This window comes from Uranotaenia lowii, chromosome 3 (assembly GCF_029784155.1).
Source record: "Uranotaenia lowii strain MFRU-FL chromosome 3, ASM2978415v1, whole genome shotgun sequence".
Taxonomy (NCBI): Eukaryota; Metazoa; Arthropoda; class Insecta; order Diptera; family Culicidae; genus Uranotaenia; species Uranotaenia lowii.
The window spans coordinates 139,455,876-139,475,839 of record NC_073693.1 but is presented as its reverse complement, the minus strand read 5'-3'; the positions used below and the strand labels follow the sequence as shown (position 1 = coordinate 139,475,839).

Sequence of the window (19,964 nt, the reverse complement as noted above, 5' to 3'; positions counted from 1 at the left end):
TGAAATTTATATTCACCACTCTTGTTTGTTTTCCGTTTTCACGTTCGCTCAGTGCGTTTACACTTCGAGCGGAATGACAGAAACAAGGAATTAAACTAGTTCAAAAATAATCTTTCAACCATTCCGCATCTATTCCACCTAGTTTCGCAACCATGAAATGCAGTATAGTCGAGTTTTTGAAGAATATAAGTATTTCCATTTTCACGTTCACGAGAGGTGTAAACTAATGCACCTTGTGCTGTGCCAGATGGTTTGGTAAAAAATCAGGACAACGCGAAAAAGAATATCAGGATTTTCTAGGACAACTCTTGATTCATGAAAATAATGAGGATTTCTGCTTAAATTGCATAAATAAAGGCGCAATACAAGTGCTGTAAATTTATGATTGATTTATGCAACAACAGTATGCAGCTTGTTGGCAGGCCAGTATGTCATACCGAAAAGCACCATTTCAATATAGATTACCATCTGTTAAATGGGATTAACTATTTTATAACCTTTTTATTCGATTTTCTCATAGTTTGTTTAACTACAAATTTAATCATATTTATCTAAGAAGTTTTTATGAAAATCAGTACAAATCAGGACATTTTGGGGGCAAATTTTCAAGAATCAGGACAACTTGAGAGTTTTTGAAAAACAGGACGGTCTCTCGAAAATTAGGACAAATGTTGAAAAATCAGGACACCTGGCACCTCTGTTTGTGCACCTCATGAAGGTCGATGATCGATGAACTGAAATCGTGAACAGTGATGTCAACCTACCAGATTTTGTCTGAATCTTCCAGACTTTTGGGAATTTAATGAGATTTTTGTTAGGTTACCAGATTTCCAGACTTTTGACATTTCTTCCAGACATTTCCAGATATTTTAGTTTGAACATGAATCGCCTTAAAAATATTCAGAATTCAAAATTTTCATGGTTACAGGAAATGACTCGAATAAGTAATTTGTTTAGGTTTTATTTTTGACACTATCAGCATTATGGCATTCGTGTCTAAAAAAGAAAAAATAAATGAAAAGTTGCTAGTTCCTATGCTACCAGAATGGGTGTAAAACACAGTAGTGGTCTCAGGCATTGGTAATGTATAGAATGTATGATTATTGTCAAGTAATGAGCATACGTAATATCGCGATCTTGCGACCAAAACCAAAAGAAAAATTTGGCCACCTATAAAGTTTCGATCGTCATCCAGATTTTTCCAGACATTATTTTAAAATTTTCCAGACTTTTTGAAAAACAGTTGGCATCGCTGATCATGAATCACGTGAATCGACCCATTCATTTCTCCCATGCACGAAGCGAGAGAATGAACTGCTCTCAAGAGAGAGGAAAGTACCGGTGTAGTGTAGTGTAAATACATAACCGTTTCCAGCTGTTCGTCCAGTTTTGTAAATAACGGATTTAAATGTCTCCTCAAACATTGTCCTGTGTCTGTTGGGCTCGAATGTTATCGAAACAACTAATTCTTTCTTCTCGACTGGATTTGTTCGGAAAAGTTCTTTCAACAACCATCTTGAGTCAGGTATTTATATTTACTTTGTTACTTTTTTTTAATTTAGTTATTTATGCAACAAGCTGGACGAAGTAGGTTTTTTTTTCAGCACAAGTCGTACATTTTTGCAACAAAGCTCGTCGAGTTAGAAAATTACGACGTGTGATGAAAAATTTGAATTTTGCAACGATTTGCACAATTTTTTGCCATACCGCATAATACCCTCCAGAACGGTCCTACGCCGTTTGGCCTAAAGTCATTTGGCATAAAGCCGTTTGGCATAACGTCGTTTGGCATAAAAGTCGTTTGGCATAAAATCATTTGGCATAATGGTCATTTGGCATAATAGCCGTTTGGCATAATGGTCATTTGGCATAATGGCTGTTTGGCATAATGGCCGTTTGGCATAAAAATTTATAAGGAAGGACCATACTGCATTTTAGTTCGAACGCGAAGCGTGAGGAGGCTTCCTCGAAATTTTGATCCATCATTTTAGGACGGCCACTTCTTTCTAGGTTTATTCAAAGCCCTAGGAAGGCCCGTGTTCTAGGTTTACCCAAAGCTAGGGACAATCCCCTAGCCCGGTCCGCAACGCGAAGCGTAAGGACCATACTGCATTTTAGTTCGAACGCGAAGCGTGAGGAGGCTTCCTCAAAATTTTGATCGATCATTTTAGGACGGCCACGTCTTTCTAGGTTTATTTAAAGCCCTAGGAAGGCCCGTTTTTCTAGGTTTACCCAAAGCTAGGGACAATCCCCTAGCCCGGTCCGCAACGCGAAGCGTACGGACCATACTTCATTTTAGTTCGAACGCGAAGCGTGAGGAGGCTTCCATGAAAATTTGATCCATTATTTTAGGATGGCCCCGTCTTGCAAAGTTTATTCAAAGCCCTAGGAAGGCCCGTGTTTCTAGGTTTTCTCATAGCTAGGGACAATCTCATAGCCCGCAACGCGAAGCGAAAGGACTATACTTCGTTTTAGTTCGAACGCGAAGCGTGAGGAGGCTTCCTCGAAATTTTGATCCATCATTTTATGCCAATTATGCCAAACAGCCATTATGCCAAATGACCATTATGCCAAACGACCATTATGCCAAACGACCATTATGCCAAACGGCCATTATGCCAAACGACTTTATGCCAAACGACTTTTATGCCAAACGGCGTTATGCCAAACGGCTTTATGCCAAATGACTTTATGCCAATCGGTATACAATCTCCAGAACTTAGTTTTTCATCCTGAAGATACAGATTGTAGTATGAAGCGTTTGGCAGGGAACTCCATGCTTTATTCCTTCCCCCCTTGTTCCGGTATCTTTTGCGGTATTTACCACATGGTTGGCCTGGCGGTAGTAATCTCTGCAATGCATGTTTACATGTAACAAAGATCACGTTGAAAAGAAAAGTTAAGGACGCAAGCCTTTCATTTTCCAGGATGCTTACACGTTTTGGCTATGTTGGTAAAAGAAGAAGAAGAAGCAGATACAGATTGTAGTTTTTCCTTAAAAATCAAAACAGTGTCGAAAAGCAGCACTTGTAAACTGTATCGAAAAGTACTACTTTTGGACATTGTTTTTATCGGTAGGAAAAGAAGGCTTTTTCAAAACCCATCTTCGTAACGAAAAACAAACATTTTTCTGCGAATGAGTTGCAAAATTGTGAATATTTTGTTTTTTATTAGATTCAAAATGATATGTATGCCAATAGTATACCGAATGTTAAGTAACTTTTGTTTTCAAATTCGTTTTGTAAGAATTGATTAAGAACTGTTTGCATTAATTTAATGATGAGTTTGACATCAATCCAGCAAATCTCTGAGTTGAGTTAAATGCATTTAATAGTCATTTGTGGCCCGTTTTCAGACTGATTGTTCAGCAAACGAAACCGATCGGTTGCACGCCCAACCGTTTCGATAGTTCGTTGCAGGTTTTTATTTGGTTTTCGTGGTAGCCCAATCCGCCTTCCTCGTCGACCTTCTTCATGTGGTTGCGTTCCGGGTCTCCGGCCACCAGGACTGGCTTCGATTCGTCGGTCTGGAAAGATAAATTTTCTTAGATATGAAACCGAAAGCACTAAATTTAGATTCAGACGAATGCTTCAATATCACTCTGAAAGTTGTCGATTTTACAAAGCCCTAGTATTTTCTAAAAAATGAGTCTGAACCGAGGATCAAAATCCTGCACTATGCAGTCGGTCATTTTTCAACATTCTGTATTGTTTTAACTTCTCTGGAAATCTAACCTTCTCTCTTAGACTCATTTTTATTTCAAGAATCTTTTAAAGCATCATCATTTTTCTCTAAGAATTTCAGGTATACTGGTTCTTTCGCTCTAATTATTGATATAATTCTGAACTGGATCAACTTACTGATACTTATTCCTTACTCAGACATTTGAAGCTGTCTAATTCTGAATAATGATTTTAAATACTGATACTGGACTCAGATTAAGAAATTTCATCCTGAATTCTGGTTCAGAACTCTTATTCTGAATTACTATTCCAAAACTATTTAAGTGGACAAGTTAGGTACGTTTTGCTTTCAACAAATTTAAATATGAAAATAATACTGAAATATTCAACTTACCCTCGGCATGTTCCTCAAAATCGAATTCAAATCGGACATCCGTCCCTCAAAACCGGGAGCAAAACATGCGGGATTGATAGCCACAAAGCACTGGCCCAAGTCGGCTTCCGAATCGGCCCCGGCATGAGTCCATTTGCGGACTTTGGTCGAATAGTTGGAACCGGCCATGATCCCACAGAAGACTTCAACCATGGCGGCCAGCCCGTATCCCTTGTAACCGGAAGTAAGCTCAGTTCCACCCAGAGGCATTAGGCAGCCGGTATCGAAAGCTACATTGGCATCGGTTGTCGGATGTCCATGTGGATCCTGAGCCCATCCCAACGGAACTGGTTCTCCCTTACGACGCTGAATCTCGATTTTACCAACAGCAACGGCCGTCGTTGCCATATCCAGCACAAATCCATCCCCATTCTCTGCTGGAGCCCCAACTGAAATGGGATTGGTTCCGAGTACGGCTTCTTTACTACGTGTAGGACTGGCCAGAGGCGATGTGTTGGTCATCGAAATGCCAATGCAGTCCTGCTGCATGGCTCTCAGTGTGTACCAACCTGCAATACCATAGTGGTTGGATCCTAAAATGTAACAAGAAAAAACTATCAAAACGAGTTATTAAATAAAAAAATAACACATACGTTTAGCACAAACCCATCCAACGCCGACTTCTTTGGCTTTCTTGATGGCCAGATCCATGCAGAAGTTCCCCACGACCGCTCCCAGGCCGTTGTGGCCATCGACCCAGGCCGTGGCCGAAGTTTCGTTCAGAATTTCCGGTTCCGCTGCCCCACTGCAAGCGTTCTTGTGCAGATCGTTAATGTACATCTCCAGCCGGTTCATGCCGTGGCTGAAATGGCCTCGATAGTCGGCCTCCACCAGCAGATCGGCCATCTGTTTGGCGTGCGATTCCGGCGTTTTGGATTGGATAAAGCATTCCTGCATGAAACGGCGCGCTTCTTCTACTGCAACTAGTCGAGGTTTCACAGCGGTGGCCATCGTTCTGGAGGAATTTGTCGACAAATAGAAAGCGCTACCGGGAACAGCTGTGTAGCAAATGAGAAGTCCGTTATTTTTTTAAACTGCTATCAAGCACGCGCGGCAATAAATATTTGGGAGGAGATAGAAACTGGGTTAGCAGAATGCCTTTATCAGTCGTTGACCGATAATAGGTATCATGCGAATTAGGCAAGTTCGAATATTTGTTGGGAGCGTTCCGTTCCAAAACGATAATTTAGAAGAAGCGAGTTTTAAATAGAATTCTTTGGTTTCGTAAAAGCTGAAGCTATCATAAAAGTTTTGATTTTCGTCAAATATGTAACGGGAAACAGGAGTCTGTATTGAATCCACTTGGTATGTACCTACATACCAAGTGGATTCAATACAGAGAAACACGCATTTTTTCGCGAAAAGCGCATACCAAGTGGGAGATTCTACAGGCTGTCGCAAACAATTTAAATTTTGTTAGAAAAAGTAGTGTTAATATCTGAGATTTGTGAAAAAAATATGTTTTAGAAAAAAGGGCCATGAGGTGGAACGAAAAAGATGTGGAAGGTCAGCATCAGTATCATTGAAGCCCATAGCCCACACGATAAGGAGCTATGAAGGAAATCCTGCATAATGCTGGAGAAATTTTTTAAGGAAGAAGGATTCAAGACGCTGGAAGACTTCTTCCAAGTGGGGAAATTTCGTTTTAACGTGGACCTTTAGCGAAGAATTTATTCCTTCCTTCCAATCACTGCCTCTGGATAGGGTCGTAGTATCTGAACTTTATATGAAACTAGCTGATCCCGTACGAACTTCGTTTCGCTTTAAATCATTAATAAGTCAAGATGAGTTTAGAATATGGAATCCCACGCGTTTTTTTCGCAATATTGGGTAAAACATTCAAAAGTGTTTAAAGTCGCCACTTTTCCTTGTCCTTCAACTTGAAATTCAAATTAAGAGGTTGATTGGCTTTTTATAAAATTTATGTGAAAATGTTTTCTTCTCGGTCGGTTGCAAAATCTCAACATTATGACAGAACCATGAACTATTTGTTTAAATGCACGACTAGTCTGCCTGACCTTCGCACTAAAATTTGGTACCAAATATCAATTGACTGTTTCCCACGAAATTATTGCACATCGATAATTGAAACCAATTTTACGTCCCTCAAAACTCCCTTGTGCGATGTTTTCTATTCAAATCGTATGTATAATAGCGTCAGTAACTTGAAAACAGTAAATAGTTAATATAGACGTCTCTTTTGCCGACCCGTGACCTGGAAGTTGCTTTTGGAGTCAGTTCTCATATCTCATAATTCCCATCTGCAGATTTTCATCTCAATCTGATGCATAATCACGACAATATCTCGAAAACAGCGAACAGCTAAGATGGACGACCCCTTTTTTGAACCACGATCCAAAACTTGACACGTGAAATCAATTACCTTTACTTTAAAACAAGGCATTCGTCCAGATCCAGACAAGGTCAAGGCAATCGTCAACATGCCTCCACCTCATGACGTTTCCAGCTTACGGTCTTATCTCGGGGCCGTGAACTACTACGGGAAGTACATCCGGGAAGGCGGGAAATGAGGAACCTCCGACAGCCGCTGGATGCACCTCTGAAGGGAAATTCCACATTCCAGTGGACTCTAGCCTGCCAGCTTAGTTTTGACCGTTTCAAGGAGATTTTGCAGTCCCCGCTCATGCTAGCACACTACAATCCACGGTTGTTATTACTGGACAAGCGGTTTCGGTCGGTCTCGGGTCCGCAGGCCAGCATGTACTGCGTCTTGGACGTATTAATCATCAACCCAATCCTTCCTGCTTCGCGTTTCAGTTTGCGGTAGATCTCCTCCACCGCCGCAGATGATCTGCCGACTATATCAATGTCATCGGCAAAGCAGAAAAGTTGACTGGATCTGTTGAAAATCGTGCCCCGCATTTCGCCCACCGCTCGTCGAATAACACCTTCTAGCGCCACGTTGAACATCATGCAGGATAGACCATCACCTTGTCGAAGCCCCCTGCGCTATTCGAATGAACTCGACAATTCACCCGAAATCCGCACACAGCACTGCGTTCCATCCATCGTCGCCTTGATCAGTCTGATCAGCTTCCCGGAAAAGCCGTTCTCGTCCATAATTTTCCATAGCACGTTACGGTCGATCGTGTCGTATACGGCTTTGAAGTCGATGAATAGATGGTGCGTAGGGACTTGGTGTTCCCGGCATTTTTGGAGGATTTGCCGTAATGTGAATATCTGGTCCGTCGTTGACCGTCCCTCCATGAAGCCGACCTGATGACTTCCCACGAATCTGTTTGCTTGTGGCGTTAGGCGGCGGAGTAGGACTCGGGACAACACTTTGAAGGCGGCATTGAGGACAGTAATCGCTCGGTAGTTCTCACAGTCCAATTTGTCGCCCTCCTTGTAGATGGGGCATATTACCCCCTCCTTCCACACCTCCGGTAGCTGTTCTATGTCCCAGATCCGGACCATCAACCGGTGTAGGCAATCGGCCAACTTGTCCGGGCCCATTTTGATGAGTTCAGCTGCGATGCCATCCTTCCCAGCCGACTTGTTTCTATTCAGTTGGCGAATGGCTTCCTTAACTTCACTCATCGTTGGGAGTGGCCTCTTCGTCGTTGACTACGCTGGCGATGTACCTTCCCCCACCGTCTTGATCTCCTGCATGTGCGCCGTTCAGGTGTTCATCGAAGTGCTGCTTTCACCTTTTGATCACCTCACGATTGTCCGTCAGGATACCCCCGTCCTTATCCCGGCACATTTCGGCTTGCGGCACGAAGCCTTTGTGGGATGCGTTGAGTTTCTGATAGAACTTTCGTGTTTCTTGGGAACGATGCAGCTGCTCCTGCTCCTCGAGCTCCTCCTCCTCCAGGCGGCGCTTTTTCTCCTGGAAAAGTCGGACTCGCTGCCTCTTCCGCTGTCGGTGATTTTCCACATTTCGACGGGTGCCTCTTTGCACTACTGCAGCCCACGCGGCATTCTCTTCGTCCACCGCCCTCCTACACTCCTCGTCGAACCAGTCGTTCTTTCGAGTTCGCTCTACATAACCGATGACGTTCTCCGCAGCACTGTTGATGGCTGTTTTGATGGTATCCCAACAGTTCTCGAGAGGGGCTTCTTCAAGCTCGCCCTCTGCCGGCAGCGCTGCTTCGACCGATTGCGCGTAGTCTGCCGCGACCTCAGGTTGCTTCAGTCGCGCGATATTTAACCGAGGCGGGCGCCGGTCTCGCGTGTTGTTCACTACGGAGAGTTTTGGGCGCATCTTCACCATCACCAGATAATGGTCCGACTCGATGTTGGCGCCCCGGCAGGATCTGACGTCGATGATGTCCGAGAAGTGCCGGCTGTCGATCAAAACGTGGTCGATCTGTGATTGAGTTTGGTACGGTGATCGCCAGGTGTACTTGTGTGGGAGGCGGTGCTGAAAAAAGGTACTACGTACGGCCATTCGTTTGGAGGCGGCGAAATCAATAAGTCTGAGGCCGTTTTCGATGGTCAGCTGGTGCGCACTGAACCTTCCAATTGTCGGTTTGAATTCCTCCTCCTGGCCGACCTGAGCATTGAAATCCTCGATGACGATCTTGATATCATGTTTTGGGCAACGGTCGTATTCACGCTCCAGGTGCGCGTAGAATTCGTCTTTGTCGTCACCGGTACTTCCGAGGTGAGGGCTGTGCACGTTGATGATGCTGATGTTGAAGAACCGGCCCTTGATTCTCAACCGGCACATTCGTGAGTTGATCGGCCACCACCCGATTACGCGCTTTTGCATCTTTCCCATCACTATAAAAGCTGTTCCAAGCTCGTGTGTGTTGCCGCTGCTCTGGTAGATGGCACGACCATCTGGGTACGTTCGTACCGTGGAGCCCTTCCAGCATACCTCCTGCAGCGCTACGATGTCGAATTTGCGGCTCTTCAGTTCGTTGGAGAGCACGTGAGTACTGCTCACAAAATTTAGAGATCGGCAGTTCCATGTTCCAAGTTTCCAATCGCTAGTCCCTTTTCGTCGCGTGAGTCTTTGCCGATTTCCATCCGAACCCCCTAACCCCAATATCTTGCAGGAGGACCGTCGTGATGTTGCTGTTTTGGGTCCCGAACACCACCAGGACGTTGTTGCACTTCGCATGCCGCCCCTGACCTGGAGAACAGACGCGTACGAAGTCCCCTAACTCAGTCTGCATGCGACCAAAGCATCCACCGGGGTTGGGTACCCGATCTTCGCTTAGGTTGCTCGCATCCCAGCTAGCACCAAGGGGTGGTAGAGAATCGGAGTTGCAGACAAGAGGTGATATGACCACTACCCGACGGTTGGGTGTATGGGGTCTCGAGTTGCACATTGCCATTCGCTAGCCAGGAACTACGTCTATTGGCCAGATATCGACGACCAGATCGCACAATTAGTACGCATCTGTTCAGCATGCTCTTCAGTTGCCAAAGTGGATACCAAAATTAAACTTCAATCCTGGCCAATAATGTGTCTTCGAATACAGGTGGTAAAGGGTTTTTTTCAAGAGTTGATGAGGAGTAAAAACACTTCTTTACAGGGTGTCAGACAAATCAAAAGAGAATGTATTATTCCTATAAATTACATAGTTAGGTCCCTGCCTTGTGTCGTTTCCTTAGAAATTGATTTAGAGAGAAAAGCTCTCTTTTACTCGAAAGGGTTGTGCCCATTTCACCGAATATCGAAAACACACTAAATGTGGATACTATAGCCGATCCCCGAGAAGGTTTATCCAAGAGTCCACATACATTTTGCAGGACCAATCAACAACACGTACTACCTACTACTGGTAGACTCTCTCTCCAAGAGGCCGGAAATTGTTTCAACGAAGCGTATATCCACTTCAGCCACCATCACCATTCTGCGCCAAAGCTTTGCCCGTTTTGAAATGCCTGAAGTTCTCGTTTCCGACTACGGGACTCAACTGATCAGTGACCAGTTCGACCGATTCTGCTTGTGAGGCCAATGGAATCTTGCAAGATCGATACCACGCCAGAGCGAACCTGAAGGAAAATCGCCAGCAGAAACTTCTCCATTGTAGACCGTTGCGCACTTCACTGGAACTTCTGCGATCACCAAGCCTATTCTACAAAGCAGTCGACTCCAAGACCAGCAATTCAACGAAAAGCACGGAGCTAAAGACAAAAACTTCAGCATCAAGGAAAATGTCTTTCACGGTAATAACTGGCAATGGATTGCTGGTGAGGTTTTGGAGCGCACTGGCAACGTGATGTATAACGTGTGGCTTCCGGAACGGCAAAAATTGATATGATCGCCTCCAACGAAATCACAAATCAAGCCGATTAATCGATTCGTTAGTTAGGACATTCTTCTCAACACTTGGGGTCTCAACCAAACAGATCCCTGAAGCTGAACAAGCCCACTTTGAATCTAAAAATGCGATCCGATTCCAGCAAGAACCCTGGAGACGGTTGAATGATAAATGTTCAACATTTTTCCCAACTGACGGTGCGACAGGTCAGGAAATTCCAGCTGTTTGGAAAAAAAAAGTTCTCTCGACTCGTGTTGGTTCGCCTCCGTCCGCGATGCCAGGTAGTGTTTCACGTTTTGTAGTTAGGAAAGAAGGTAAACAAAAGGGTGAAAATTTTCGATGAATTTAAAACTCATTTTACTACGTCTTTTTATTTCAGAGATCTCTTATAAAGTAATTAGAATCAACTTTTAGGTCTTCTTCTAGTGTTTTAAGTATTTTTTGGAAAAATATTGATAGCTACCAAACGATAAACCGAGTTTCAAAAACTGGTATTTTTCGTGCTATTGAATACACACCTAAGTATTTTAAAAGTTTTTGAATGATAAAGTGATATTTTCACAAAAACATTCATTCAAAAAAAAAAATGTTGGAGATATTTGTAAGCTAAATTTACGAAAGTTCTGTTTTGGAAAGCATTCTAACAAGGAAAAAACCTGGTTAAAAAAAACTATAATTTTATCCTGATTTATGTTAACCAAAGTAACAAATTTGATGGGTTTTTCTGGAATCAACGGAGGGTTTGAGTTGTTTTTTGTACTGGAAGAAGATTTAAAATTAATTAGATTTTTTATAGATTTATTCAGGAGTTGTATTTCATTTATGAAAAATGCACTTCTGAAATGTCTGCTCTTATGTGAGAGCTGTTTGCACATTTTTCGAAAATTTTTGTAAGAAATCAAATTTATTTCTGTCGGCGTGTCTTGCAAGTACCTTCTAAAGACAAAATTTTCCCTAATAATTATTGAAAAAAAAACATTATGAGCTAATTTCCTTTGAATTATTTGCCTGTTCCTAAAAGCTTCCCAAATTCTCTAAACTCTAGTATGGAGCACTTTGTGTGTGCAAAATTTGGTTGATCTTTACCCAATGCTTAAAAGGTTATGCCCTGTTGAATGTGTCGCAATAATTTCGTGTTCTTCTACTGAGATTTTTCATGAACGTTATTTTCGGAAGTTTATGATTTTTTTTAAACTCTCGTAAATTAGTAAATTTGTAAATTAGTAAGGAGAATTCTGAATCAAACTTCAGAAACTAAAATTATTTTATCTTTTAAAATTCTATGTGGTTTCTTACTTATAAATCTACATAGTCAGAGTATCCTGTTGCATAAAGAACCACCTTAATCCCATTCCATTGGCCAATAAAGAAAATCGTGTGAAGGTGACTTGGTCGTTATTATTTCCCCCAAACATGTTTTTCTTTCGATCAACGAAAATAACACAGAATTCAAACAATTATCACCGGACACACTCTTCATTCACATCTTCTGTTGAATCAACAACACACCGATACACACGAGTTGTAAAATAAAAATCGTTCTCGTTGAGAAGATAAGCGACACATGTAGGGTACGACAACTTGTTGCTGGTGGTTCCCTTTTTGATTTACGAAGGTTTGCTGGGGAGTGGTTTATCGCCCAAATGTGGAAAGGACATAAAAAATCAGTCCATTTTTGAAACACTTCTTCAAGAAATGATCAGATACCGGACGTCCAAATCCGTGCGTTGATTGATTCCTTTCAGCAAAAAGCTTCTGTATTGATATCCAAAAGGTATTTTAGTTAGGTAGATACAGCTGTCTAAATGGGTTACTCTGTACGTTATTTCGGTTCTTCTTTTGTTTGGAATTCATTATAAAAATCAAACTTTTAATGTCGATTCCACGATTCAGCCATTTACTTCTTTGCAGCGTAAGAAATGAACCGAAAATTATTTAAAAAAGGAATCGCTTTACGAGCTTTAATTAAATGAAATTTTTTAAATAACAATTAACCCAGACATCATTGAAACTTATGACAAAAACTTTTTTTTTGTTCAAAACAAATATAAACAATTTGAAACCGAGCATTCGTTAGCACGATCTAATACAAACGGCTGGCGGGCACCTACCTTTTGGTTGATAAGAACTCGAAAATCGCACTTCTTGTTGCCTCAGCTGCTCCGAGATAACTGCCGCTGGGAGGCCCAGACGCCAAGACTGATGTCCGTCATTTTTGTTTTCGACGATGGTGCCAAACTTCTTACTAGCATGATTGTTGACCGCCACCAGCAGCGTCTTACGCGCACACCGCTGACTTGCCCTTGTTGCGCAGAAAGCCGACACGTGTTGAATAGTCGTCGTCGACAGCATGATCGGGGTGCTTGGTGCGGATTGGGAAGGATTGGTTGCGTAGATTCTGCGAATTGCACAAAAGGGGGAAGAATTAGGGTTTGCTTGTCCCCGTTGAAATAGACCTTATTATGGTTTCTAGCATCGCAATTCGGATGCTGTATAATTTGTGTTTTGGATTGTAATTCCGGACCCTCACTCTCTCTTGCTGTAATTTTTGCGCGTTTTTTTTACCTCTTTGAATAGAATCGCTGCGCTGGATTAAAAATACTTTTGTAGAAGAGAACTGTTGTCACGCAATACAATCGACGGTTGATTCAAATCTAGGGTCATTGAATTCATGAATATACATATGCGTGGAGTATGTTATTTTTGGAAAATTGAAGTTCAACAAAACGGTAACGAAACAAATTTTCAAATAAAAATCAACCAATAATTTTGCTAACGCTTTACAACTTTGAAATGTTCATTCCATATTTTCTTGCTTTGGTCGAATTACAATTTCAACAATTTTATATAAGAACAAACCTGACTCATTTGTAGTTAAAATATAAAATTTGGTTTGAACATGTCGATAAAGGATAACAGCAAAATTGAAAAAAAGGTGTTCAACATTCCAGTGCACTACCACCCACCTTAAAAAAAGGGATATCTAACATTGGTTTTTAATTTTTTTTTAAATTGTCATTACAGCTATTTGTTTTTCGGCGCAATATGTAGAAAAAGAACGTCGACCTGCCAATCAATTTTTCAAAATTATCTGCTGTGACTTTAACAACTTAGACGGTTGATTTATGGGGATTTTTTTATTATTTAACGGGTTCTTCCCCAAAATTGAAAATAAGGTTCATTTTTACGATTTAAAAACACATGTATTTTTTCAGATTTCTAACATTTTTATTTTTCGAGTTAGATTTCGTTCGATTTTTTCGTAAATAAAATAAAACCATATTTCAAAGCTAAATAACTCTGTTATTTTCCAACGGATATAATAAAATAGCACATCAAAACGCATTGAAATTTTACCAGCGATTCAAATAAAATATTCAAAAAAAATTTCAATAATTATCTGTAACATGAAAAATTGTGAATAAGCTTAAAATGATCTCTAAAAGTAGTGGCACTAAATTGGCAAAGGTTCTCAACATATCGGATCGAAGTCTCCGTCGGATCCTGGAAGATAAACTTCAGACCAAGCCCTGCAAGATCCAAAAGGTTCAAGACCTTACGGTGAAGCAGAAACAAGAACAGGTAAAAAGAGCGAAGGCGCTGCTGAAGAGGGCCGCGGAAGGAAGATTGAAAAATAACGTGTTTACCGACGAGAAACTCTTCACCGTACAGCAGTTTAAAATTTTCAATTCAAAACTCGAGCAATATCCGAGCAAATCCAACCAAAATTCAGGATTTTCTCATTAAAATTCAAGAAAAACATTGAAAAATGAACACAAGAAAAATATTTTTTATTGATTCACAAAGTGTAGTTTTGATATGCATTTTGTTTAGATTTTGAATAAATCCGGGCATTTTTCTTCGATATCTGGGCAACCTGGCTGGACCGGGTTTTTTCTTCAGATAAAATCATACAGTCTGGAATGCTTAGTAATACCTGCTATTTCCGACACATTGGCAGTATTTGAATGATTTTAAATAGCATATTTTGTTTTTTTTTATGAAGTTTCCCTCACTCTTTAGGAAAAGTTTTTTCATTCTGTTTTGCATTGCGGGATATGGTAACCCTATCTTAACGTAAGAATAAAAAAAATGTATCTTATAAATAACTGAAAATCACATTTGAGTTACATTAAAAGGTTTCCAACACTATAAAAATTACATAGTTCGGTTAAGGAACAAGAGATATAATGAAATCGATAATTAGCGAGGAGTGTCAAATTTACACTCTACCTTCAGGGTGTTCAAAAAGTTCGAATACGAATAAAAAAAAGGGTAATTTAAAATCAACTGGTCGGAAAAAGTTTTATTATTTAAATGTAAAGTTAATTGGACAGGGAGAATTCCGTATTGTGACTAAGAGAATTTTGTGATTTGTTAATAAAAATCGAAGTGTTTGTGTTTTTATAGTATTTGACAACACTTTCATTTTGCTGGCACTTAGTAACAGGATATGATATATTTGAGATGAAGATTCTTCATTGCACCACGTTACCAGAACAGATTTAGATCTCGCAAATGTGTTACAAATTTTAAAATTGAGCTGCAAGGCGAGCTGGGTTAGGAAAATACCATTTTCGTTGCTGTTTTCATGTTCAAGCATTTAACCTATTAGGTTAACTGTTTCTTTATTCATGTCTTCGAAACCTACGTGAGCATTCAAATCACCAACTATGAGGTGGTCATTTCCCTTGGGCTATTGGCAATCAGGTTTGATAGTTCAGCAAATGCTTCCGGTGGACTGCTATCTGAAGGCATATGCACAAATAAAGCAAAAACTTTGTGACCCATGCACTGCAAATGTCTTCCGAAGTAACTTTGAAACTATTGATGTCAACCCTTGCATTTTTTCTTATCAAAATTCCAACTCCTCTGTGACTGGTTTTGTTCCTTATAGGACTCCAATATCATTCAAATTTTGGATGTTTGTGGATCCCCATGCCAATCGAGACTCTTGTATTGTTCACACATCTATCTTGTATCAAAAAATTTCCTCATCCAAGTATTCTTGTTTGCTTTTAGATGCATATCCTCGGACGTAAATTGTTGCCAGTAGACATTTTTAGGGTCGTGGCTTGCACAAATAACCAGTAACAAGTAAGAGAAATGAAAAATAACTAGTTTCTCAAATTATTGTTCACCTTGATGTTTTAGCTAGAATAGACACAGATTTAAAATGCTGGAAAATGTAAAGCCGTGAAACATTTTTGCGTGAAACTCGTATCCGTATGCTTTCTGATTCTGATTCACACGAGGCATTTTTGGCTGCAAACTTTTGTTCGTTGAAGAAAAGTAATGGGCAGATAACATTGTAAATTGATGAACTTGGACTTTGGTGGGTTTTTGAAATTCAAAATTGTCATTTTAGCAGGCACCCTCACGATTAGCCAAATCGATCTATGTATGTATGTTTGTTGGATATCCACCATGGGTGCACGGATTCACCGCAGTTTCTGCCTAAATATGTGCTCACATGCATTCTTTAAGTATTTTTATTTGTCACACCAGTCTTATCAATCAGAGCATCGAGGATGGCCAGATTTTCGATGGGATTCAGATCAGGACTTTGTGGGGGCCATTCAAGGGGTTTGATGCGGCAGGAACGGAAAAATGACTTGACCATATGCTTCGGATCGTTATCATGCTGTAAAACGAAGCGCTCTTCGAGGTTCGTCTTGATAAGTGATACCTCGAGGTATTCCCGCAGGATATTGCGATATTACTCAGCTGTCATAATTCCGTCAATTTTTACCAAACTGCCCACCCCACCCTAAGGAAAGCACCTCCACACCATCACTTTACCTCCCCCGTGCTTGACTGTTCCTTGGATATGGCGGTCTTGGAGCTCCTTACCCGACTTGCGCCACATATGATCCCGCTTCTTCCGGTTGAATAGCTCGAATTTGGATTCGTCGGCCCACAACAATGTTTTCCAGTACTCGAGTCGTTTATCCGCGTGTTCCTTGGCGAACTTGAGCCGCTCAGCCTAGTTCACCTGGATGATGAAAGGCCTTCTCACTGCGATCTTGCTATGGTACTTCTTTGCATGGATGCGGCGACGGGCAGTACGACGCAATACCGAAAATTGGAGCTCTTCCTGTATCTGCCGGATCGTTATTATTGCGTTTTTCTTCACTTCAAGAATGATTTTCTTGTCCGTTCTGGCACCTGTCTTGGGCTTCAGTCCTCTTCCCGGGCGATCCACCACTGATCCGAACGTTTCCATTTTCTTCATGATTTTTGATACCGCTGTCTTGCTGATTTCGTAGTGCTTGGCCACTTCCCGGTGCGTTTGACCGTTATTCACATCACGAACAACCAGTTTCCGGATGGACAACGGAATGGCACCAGAAATTTATGCGTTCTCCATATTTTACAACTTATTAGAATGTAAACACCTGTTTGAATACTCCAGAGCCAAGCCAGTTGTTTATGAAACGTCAAAATACACAAAACAAACAAATTCGAGGGGCCTCGCGATGGAAACTTATCGAAATTATATTGATTTTTGAGTTGGACACTTTATTTTGCCCATTTTTTTTTTTTTTGAATATTAACTGTTTTTTTTTCTATCAGAAAAACTTTCTTTTTTTTACCAGCTCTACATTAACATAAATGGAAAAGAACATAATAAACAATATTTTAAAAATGATTACGATGTGGTTTCGTTGAACTTTAACCAGAAAAATAAAGGAAATGATAAAAAAATAATTTGGACACTTTATTTTGCCCCTCACTGTATCATAAGATGACTTGCATTTCCTTCATAGAAAGTATTTCGATCAAACAAATGGTTTTTCAGATACACGCATTCGTAACTGTCCCATTTCATAATGAACTAAGTTTTATATCATTACGGAGTTTGTTTTTGGTATGGGTATTGAGATAGCACCCATAAAAAAAGTAATGATGCAAAATTAAATATTTGGTAGATTCATAACGGGTCCCAGAAGAAATTATTTGCTTTTGAATTCCAAAGCCAAATTCCAATAGACACCTAGTAGAACTACGGCCTGGAATTTTTTCTGGCACATCTAGCTTGTATTATAGGGGGGAGGGCAATTTTAACATATAATCTCAAATTCGATCATTTTGTAGACTGGTCAAAAAATTTTCGCCCTAATAAATGAGAGTATGAAACGTCCAGATATGGTGTTATTTCTAATGCTTAATTTTTGGCATAACTGGCTCCAAACCACATTTGAACTATTTGAATGAATAAAACGTATCTATAATTTTTCTAATCCTTAGTAGAAAACTTCATCACGATTTTTGTGAATAATAAAAATATATAAATTGTAATAATAGATAATATTTGAAAAATAAAATCTTACTAGAAATAAAAATGATGCTGATGATAGTGAAATAAAAAAGATGATTACATTGAAAATCACCAACATGGAAACAAAATGAAAAAAAAAGACGAAAACGACAAAAAAGCCAAAAACAATCTAAACGGTTGCCATGAAAAACTTTTGTCACTTTGTTATTTTTGTTGTTTAGGTAGTTGGTTTGTGTATCTTTATTTATTTTTGAAATTTTTTGTATGTTTAGTCATTTTTTTTATTGTTTCTTTTGTAACGAACCACCCTAAGTCGTTAGAGAAGTTTAAGAAGAAAAAGAAAGGAAGGAAGGAGGAGATCAAGAGGAGGATTAGTCAAACTTTAACCGGGTAAGTGAACGGTAGAAGTCCGCGGTTTGATTATAAAACTGATTAGTATTCGGGAGATTTGGCGAAGTTATTGAGTTTCGCGTCACGGAAGAAGGCATATAGTGGCCGGGTTTTAGTCTGAGGTGTGACCCCTTTTCTGGTTGTTGTAGTTATGTAATTTCTATATTTTTTTAGATTTCTGCATTGTTATGATTTTGTGTCTTTTGAAATCATGACCATGTGGTCGGAGAAAACTGTGATTCATTTTACAAACCAATTTTGAAGCATTCCGTTTAAATCTACCTAAGTTACGAAAGAGTCCGAGAGACTCGTTTTTCGGCCAAAATTTGTTTTCGAATCTAGACCATGATGCCTCTAGATATGGTGGTCTCACTTTGGCAAAAAGTAGACGAGGGTTGGATGCGGAGGAGGAGCCGAAATTTGACAGCTGGCTGTTCGGCAGGCTGCTGGCTGGCTGGGATGCCAGGTGCTCTGATTTTTTGTAAAACACGTAGTTTTGCCAATCACCAAGATATTGCTTAGACAAAGATTTCGCCTTGATTTTTGCAAATATAATTCATAGAATCGAAACAAAATCGTCCGGCTGAGCTCCGGGCTGGTAAGCAAAGCTGGAAGAAGTTGGATCTATAAACGACGGTGCCAGCTTTGTCGGTAGCGGTGAGTAACATTAATTTTGCATTACTTATGACAAATTTATGCTTATTCAACACTTTTTTCTTTCAAGAGCTATCTAGAAGCAGCAGAAAGTCATCGAATCGGATGGTAACATGGCGAGGCGTTACATTCCATCGTCCGAGAAGCGCCCTCCTGCAGGAACATCCGATCTTCATCGAGATGAAAAAGCTGCTTCAGGAGGACCCCCGTCTGTTGCCATCGCTGCTTCAGAAGATCCAATCGAGTAATCCGGATCTGATGGGTAGCATTTGGGAAAATCAGATGAAGTTTTTGGTACTTTTGAATGATGGGACCGATGAGCTGAAATAGGAAAATAGGCGCAACGTTAGGCGCCTGAGCAGCATGACGATAAGTCCGATGAGTGGGTTGGGGAATCAGTTCGATCCACTGCAGACTGTTGATTGTCCGGAATGGATTGAGCCCCTGAAGGATTCTGCAGGTGATGCTGTCCAATTGCTAGTCATCCTCAAGTGCAGCAAACCTCCAGCTCAGCGCTGCTCGTGGGTGGTGGTGAAGGTACATTAACTGAATATGTTAATATTGAAAAAGGCTTAAGCAGTATTTACATGATGCAACAGTTATTTGAAAAAAAAATTTCGAACCATAAAATCGTTTATCATTTAATCATGAAAATTATCAATAGCAGAATTTATAGCATTCCTTTAGCAGAACCGATTTACTTTTATTTTCATCCAACACTTTTCGATTGGAGGGAAACAAAATAGCTCTTTGGATAAGGTAACAAGAATAAGGAGCAAGCAACATCCGGTTTAGGGTTTTGGTTGTTTGTTCCACCCTTTAAGATCCTTTCTATCATAACGGCCAATAAAAAGTTTTTTTTTTTCGGAACATACGGATAGACCGAACTGTATTGTAATTTCATTAAAAAAAGTGTTTAGAATACAAATTACTTCATTGAATATACTCATATCATTGCTTTTTTCCGAAAACTTAATTTAAATATAATAATATAAACTAAACCCCAGTACGGTTTCAAATCTTTTGATCTTTCGTTTACGATTGGCTTGTGCACATACACACACTTTATTGACATCTGATTTTTTATCTCTAACACCTGGCATCCCTGGACCCCTTTTTTCGTAAACACTACAGCCAGCTGTCAAAACTTTTTTCAATATGGCGGAATGGCGATTTGGCATATGAGATCACCATACTAGAGCCATCATGATCTAGACGTTCCATGTATTTCGTCGTTTGGCATCAAAATGAAAATATTGATTTTTCAAGATTTGGTTTTG

At 40.3% G+C, this 19,964-nt stretch overlaps 2 protein-coding genes across 4 annotated transcripts in view; one reads left to right on the top strand and one right to left on the bottom strand.

Moving 5' to 3' along the window:
• The first annotated feature begins 1,358 nt into the window (after positions 1-1,358).
• Positions 1,359-19,964, top strand: part of LOC129758821 (ADP-ribose glycohydrolase OARD1-like) — a 44,986-nt gene continuing 26,380 nt past the window's right edge. Inside the window, exon 1 of the mRNA XM_055756456.1 lies at positions 1,359-1,525. Coding sequence (XP_055612431.1) covers positions 1,409-1,525 — 117 coding nt within the window. The 5' untranslated portion in view covers positions 1,359-1,408. The remainder of the gene's footprint in view (positions 1,526-19,964) is intronic.
• LOC129758819 (uncharacterized oxidoreductase YjmC) overlaps positions 3,150-19,964 on the bottom strand; it is a 40,799-nt gene continuing 23,984 nt past the window's right edge. For all 3 annotated transcript variants that reach the window (XM_055756452.1, XM_055756454.1, XM_055756453.1), the window contains 4 exons: positions 12,470-12,756; positions 4,710-5,114; positions 4,078-4,649; positions 3,150-3,526 (listed from right to left, as the gene is read on the bottom strand). In XM_055756452.1, the coding sequence (XP_055612427.1) occupies positions 3,365-3,526; positions 4,078-4,649; positions 4,710-5,114; positions 12,470-12,756 (1,426 nt within the window). In that variant the 3' untranslated portion in view covers positions 3,150-3,364. The remainder of the gene's footprint in view (positions 3,527-4,077; positions 4,650-4,709; positions 5,115-12,469; positions 12,757-19,964) is intronic.